Genomic DNA, 6,397 nt, shown 5'->3' on the forward strand with positions numbered 1-6,397 from the left:
TCTCTTAATATTCATGAGACATGTGTATGGTGGTATGTGCTTTTTCATTCTCTATCTTGCTCTTTCTCTTTTTTTTATTGTTCTCTCTGTTTTTGTTTTGTGTGTTCGTTTGTTTGTTTTGTTTGTTTTTTCTCTCTCTCACATTCTCTCCTTCTTTCTTTCTTTCTTTCGTTCCCTCTTTCTCTCACTCATTACTCATCTTCTTTCTCACTCACATACAATCTCTCTATTACTCTGTCTCACCTTCTCTCCTCTCTCTCTCTCTCTCTCTCTCTCTCTCGCTATCTCTCTCTCTCTCTCTCTCTCCCTCTCTCTCTCTCTCCTCCTTTCCTCTCTTCTATCTCTCTTCTATCTCTTCTTTATCTACTCTACTCTCTCTCTCTCTCTCTCTCGCTCTCTCTTCTCTCTCTCTCTCTCTCTCTCTCTCTATCTATCTATCTATCTGTATCTTTTTATCCCTCTCTATCTATTTATCTATCCATTTATCTATCTATCTATCTATCTACCTATTTTTTTTTCTTTCTCTCTCTTTCTATCTATCTCTATCTATCTTTCTCTCTCTCTCTCTCTCTCTCTCTCTCTCTCTCTCTCTCTCTCTCTCTCTCTCTATCTATCTATCTATCTATCTATCTATTTATTTATCTATCTATATATCTACCAATCTATCTATCTCTATCTCTCTCCCTTCCTCAGTCACACACACACACACGCATCATCTATCTTTCTATCCATCCAACAATTTTTTTCGTATTATAGCTTTCTCATGTTTTTGTGAACCGCCCATAAAAGTCACAGCAATAGTACAAATCCAATATGGAAAAACCGAGTTAAAATTGAAACTGTTCGAGGAATAATTCAAGCATAACGAAACAAGAGCTTCGTGTTATCGCCAAGAATATGAGTGTACTTTATTAAAAACTTTACAGTCTGCCAAGAAAAAAGTGTGCATTCCCGTATGCCTTGACAAATATATTGTTAATATTTTTTTCTATATTTTTTATATTATATTTCCTCGTTGATTTGAAGACTGTGATGAATTCGAAATAAGTAGAGTGTGCAGTAACAAGTAGGGAATAAAATAAGTGACCTTTCGAAGATATCACCTCACTCCTAGACGTGCCCACTACCACTAAGTCTACCCTGGATATGCCCACTACCACTAAACCTGCCCTGGATGTGCCCACTACCGCTACGTCTGCCCTGGATGTGCCCACTACCTTTGCCTCTGCCCGAGACCACCTCTACCACAGACATGCCCTGTACATCTGCCTCTGCCCTAGACGTGCCCAGTACAACTACCTAAGCCACAGACGTGCCCACTACCACTGTCCTGTGCAATTGTGGGAAGTTTGGAACCTTCTACGACTATTAATTAGAAAGGAAATGTACATGTGCACAGTAGCAGAGGAAAGTGCCGGGTTGAGTGAGCATCGTGCGAGGGATCAGGTGATGATGACCATGCAGACGGAGAGTGTATGTGAGGGCTGATCCCGGGCCGAATCCCTACTTCTCCGCTGGTCATCGTTCAAGAGAGATCAGGGGAAAGGACCATGGCCTGCTTGTGTTTGGTAAACATTCTGGTAGGCAGAGAGGGTTTTTTATAATTACTAGATCTTTGAGAACTTCCCAGAGTTAGTTTGAAAATGAAGATACTCTTATATATGCCATATGCTGTAATGGAGACATAGTTTATAGAGTAAGGTCATTTAAAAGAAAAAAGTAGTGAATTACGGAAATTCAGCATTATTTTCTTTAATCCCTCCATGGCTAGAATTATGATTTTGTTGTTTCCAATAATTCTGCCGAGGTTTGCCCTCTGCATTAGCACATGTTCGTAAATCAGCGAGCATGAACTTCAGTATGCATTTAGTAGGCGTAAAGTGGACACGCATAAACAAAAAGTAAGAAAGATCAGTTCGCGGGGCCAAAGGGTGAACATGGGGGAGAGGGATGACAGCCAATGAAACTTAGGTCTGTTCTTGTTGTTGCGTAGGCTGCCTGGGTTCGATTCCTCTGCAGAGAGGTCGCTTATAATATCAATGTCTGTGGAAAACATTATGATTTTATGCATCTTTGTCCCGTCTGTCTGTTTGTCTGTCTGTCGCTCTTTAGCTCTCTCTCTCTTTTCTCTTATCTTTCTTTACCTTTCTTCTCTCTCTCTCTCTCTCTCTCTCTCGTCTCTCTCTCCTCTCCCTCTCTCTCTCTCTCTCTCTCTCTCCCCATTTTCATTCACACTTCTTTTTATCATCTATTTATCTTTCCTGTCTGTATGTTTGTTTATTTATATATTTATTTATCTCCCTGTCTCTCTATCTCTCTTTCTGCTTTGTTGCTTGTGGTTTTGTGTGTTTATATGCAGCCTTATACACACCCCGTAAACCCATACTTTGTATGGATATGTGTCATTCAGTTTTTATCATTTGTTTTTTATTATCTTACAAAAGGTAGATAGGGAAGGCAAAACCTTTCCCCCCCGAGACATTAGCCCGATCCGCCCAGAAGGACAGGGGGGACTGGCGTGGGCCTTGGGGGCACACTGGGCAGGGCGTGATAAAATTTGGGTTTAAGGAGAGCTCGGGGGCGGTTCGGGCGTGACGGCGTAGCGAGCGAGGGTTTAAGCGTCGCGAAGGAGTTATCTGTCTCTCTGTCCTGCTCACGCGCTCGTGCTCGTTCTCTCTCTTTCGCTCGCGTGCCTTCGCCCTCTATCTCACCTCTCTTTCTCTTTTCTTAATCTCCTCTCTCTTTTTTCTTCTCTTCTCTTCTCTTCTCTTTCTCTTCTCTTCTCTTTTTCTTTCTCTTAAACGCTCTCTCTCCTTCTCTCTCTCTCTCTTTTCTCTCTTCTCTCTCCCCTCTCCTCTCTCCCTCTTCTCTCTCTCTCTCTCCTTTTTTTTCTCTCTTCTCTCTCTTTCTCTTTCTTTCTCTCTATTTCTCCCTCTCGCTTTTTCTCTTTCTTTCTCTCTATCTCTATCTCTGTCTCTCTCCCTCCTCCCTCCCTCCTCTCTCTTCTTCTCTCTCCTCTCCTATCTCTCTCTCCTCTCTCTCTCTCTCTCCTCTTTCTCTCTCTTCTTCTCTCTTCTCCTTCCCCCTTTCTTCTTCTTCTTCTTCTTCTCTTCTTCTTTTCTCAATCCATTTCTCCTCACCATCCCCCCGGCCCTATCCTACATCAACCAATCAAAAAAAAGAGCCGCATGAGAGAGAAATCAAGTGATAAGAGAAAGTGATAATAACGAGGCGATAAGACGTCGCATTCACAGCCGATAACGATAACAGTGGCGATGGTCTTGCCTCTCACCTGCCACGTCGCCGTCAGCCTGTGACCTGCGCCGTCACGATCCAGCTGACCCCGGAGTCTGTTTATGGCCTGACCTCATCACGACCTTTCAATATACATCCTTAAGAGCGCACCATTAAGATCCCCTTTCTGCCAGCGTCGAGCCTTCAGTGTGTTGTTTGTGGTCGAGCTTTATCCTTTAATTGTGATCGTAGTTTGTGTGTTTTATAATGATTATTGACGTTACCGCTATCAGTGCTGTTGCTCTATTTATGACTGATATTATCATCATTATCATTTCTCTTGTTATTATTAGAATTATTATTATTTTATTGATATCATTCCCATCATTATCATTATTATCACTGTTATTATTATGATTATTATTGTCATTATAATTTTTCTGCTATTTCTATATCATCTTTATTATCATTATAAGTCTATCATTTTATTCCTATTATTATCACAATTCTGTGTTAAGCGCCCAGTCGATTGCTAGAAACAGGTGTAATTTGCACTTCCTTCACAGTCCTTAGAATCAGCAAAAAGGAAGCCACTGTTACAGATCAAGTTATGTAAAACACACTTGCCTTTGTTATGTCACGGATATTACGCCAATATCAATGTTGCTGTTGCATAAATATCAACAGAAACGGTAGAAATTATATGGCCAATGAGGACGATATGGATAAAAGGTTGTCAATACAGTTATTATCATTATTGCAATTTCACTAACCTTGCAGACATTTTTTTAACCAATTTGATCTTTATCATTACTCTCATATACCATTCTTCTTTATTATTGTCAGTTAATATTTTTGTTAAGATTATCAGGTTTGTTATGTCTTATATAATGATACGTATATCCCATGCATTAGCATCGTGATTACATATTACGTAATATATCGTTATGTACTGTATTAGCATTACATATATTATCATTATATAACCTATTACCATACATTATTCAATACTGTGTATTATAGATCAAACTTACTCGTTTCATTATTACTTATTATTGTTACTATTTTTTTTGGGGGGGAGGGAGGGGGGGTGATATTCAAGTTATCACTGGTAATAGTATCGCAAATGAAAAGAGATTTTGGATATCACATTAAATCAGTATATGCTTTTTTTCTCTTTCTTTCACACACACAGACACACACACGCACATACACACAAAGACACGAACATACAATCTCTATCTATCTATCTATCATCTATCATCTATCTATCTCTGCAAACGATTCCTTTTAGTTTACTCAAGATTCTTCGTCATGAACTAGCACCCATTTTCCTGTATCTATCAAATTTGGTTGTTCTACCTGAGCAAACTTTTTTGTTCATCTGTGAAGATATAATTTTATAATGAGTAGGGGAAACTCATATTAGTTGTTGATGCTACAGAAAAGAATAAACAGCTATTCAGTTTTGGTTTTCTGTGTATAGCAAAGTTGTTTACGGCTTAGTGTTAAACCAGGAAGAAGTTAATAAGTAATCAAGGTATCAGATTTGATATATTTAGTTTATGAATAGATTCAATTAGTATCCGTCTGTAATACAATTATCATACATTTAGATGAACAATTATAATATCAGTGCTGTTATAGATGGACCATTATATTGATAATATTATACATTATCAAGTTTGTGTCATGTAACGAGACCAGCTGGAAGGAAAAAGTACTTCTACCCGTAAGTTGGTCTTGGAGGCCCGTAAATAGGTCTGGGCGAAGCGTACACAGGAATCTCCAAGGATTCCTCAGACTCGGGTGAAGAGTACACACGCCTTGGCTGGGAGTACACGGGTCTTGGCGGAGAGTACACTGGCCGGCCGTACTCTCGAGACTCAGCTGAGTCATAGCGAGCCTCGCCCTCGTAGCTGACATCAGCCACGTAGCCGGAGTCGCCGTCCACGTAGTACGTCACCTTCTGCAGACGGCCGTCGGGGAGCTGCACGAAGTAGGACCCCTGTGTGCGGTCGCCGTCGCGTGACTCCTGGTGACCGAAGCCGTTGCCGGAGTAGTCGTCCTTCACAGCCCATCTGAAGTCGTACTTAGCTTCGCTAGATTCCGCTGAGTACTCGAACGACTCCTGCAATGTTTAATTTCCGTCACTCGAGATTTTTAAAGTAACTGCAGTACTTCATAAACTCAATTCCAACAAGTTTCCTCACGGGTGCACTGTAGGAATACGTCGGTCGTCTGTCTGCAACAGCACAGCCCACCACGCCCAGCACCAGCAACACCTGAGAAATACGATAGTTATATTTATACATGCGTTATTAAAATTGCTTTCCATGTGTACGGGCAGCATAGAACGGAAACTAACCAGCCTCCGAGCGAATTACCTTAGCATTCATCTCGAGAGACTCAAGTGTCCAGTCGAGCATCGGGACCTCCTTTTATCTTCCAGCGAAGTGACGTCACGACTTGTTTTTTGTTGGCTTTTTTCAAAGGAAGGAAAGAAGCCATTGTTATTTCAACAGGACGCTAATACGTAATCGTTTTTCGTATGTGAGCTTGCGCTTAACGGAAAGGGGTATGCGTGTGTCTGAGTAGTTGAGTAGTCATAAAAAAAAAAATAAATAATAAATATCGATCTGAAAAAGCACATCCTACTGCATATGACTGAAGGAGGGGAATGATATTAGAGTGATATGACCAGGGTCTTCAAGTACGGGGTCGCGACCCCCAGAGGGTCACTAAAATAATAATTATAAAAATAATATGATCATCATTATAACTATTATAATTATTATCATTACATTATGTATTATATATAAAAAATATATCTATATAATATATATATATATATATATATATATATATATATATTATATGAACTGAAAGGTACGTAGGAATGAGCATACTAATCGTTATGAAAAAGTTTGAAGAACTATGATGTAAAACGAACCAATGCCAAAAAAAATCCCTTATGCTTGTGTTTGCGCATATGTTTTGAGGAATGAATAAAAGTTTGTGTGAAGTATGGCGGGAAATCACCCATCCATACGAATGGTTGCAATATGGAACCTACGAACAACTCACAAAAATCACAAGATCATTTAAGGGAGTAAGTACGAATCTGGCAATGGCGCAAATTTCCCGAAAGGAAAAAACAATT

At 39.9% G+C, this 6,397-nt stretch overlaps 1 protein-coding gene across 1 annotated transcript; it reads right to left on the bottom strand.

Moving 5' to 3' along the window:
• Positions 1-4,798: 4,798 nt before the first annotated feature.
• On the bottom strand, positions 4,799-5,645 carry LOC119596812 (pro-resilin-like). Its single transcript, XM_037946142.1, has 3 exons — positions 5,622-5,645; positions 5,448-5,519; positions 4,799-5,365 (listed from the first exon to the last, which is right to left on the bottom strand). Exons 1-3 carry the CDS (start codon positions 5,631-5,633, stop codon positions 4,961-4,963), a joined length of 489 nt encoding a protein of 162 aa, XP_037802070.1. The 5' UTR covers positions 5,634-5,645; the 3' UTR covers positions 4,799-4,960.
• Positions 5,646-6,397: the final 752 nt, after the last annotated feature.

Source organism: Penaeus monodon, chromosome 38 (genome assembly GCF_015228065.2).
Source record: "Penaeus monodon isolate SGIC_2016 chromosome 38, NSTDA_Pmon_1, whole genome shotgun sequence".
Classification (NCBI taxonomy): domain Eukaryota; kingdom Metazoa; phylum Arthropoda; class Malacostraca; order Decapoda; family Penaeidae; genus Penaeus; species Penaeus monodon.

What these genes read in the sequence shown, in the direction of transcription:
- LOC119596812 (XM_037946142.1), bottom strand. An exon ending in CGTATTCCTACAGTGCACCC is followed by an intron (nt 5,366 to 5,447) that starts GTGAGGAAACTT and finishes TAAACATTGCAG; the next exon opens with GAGTCGTTCGAGTACTCAGC.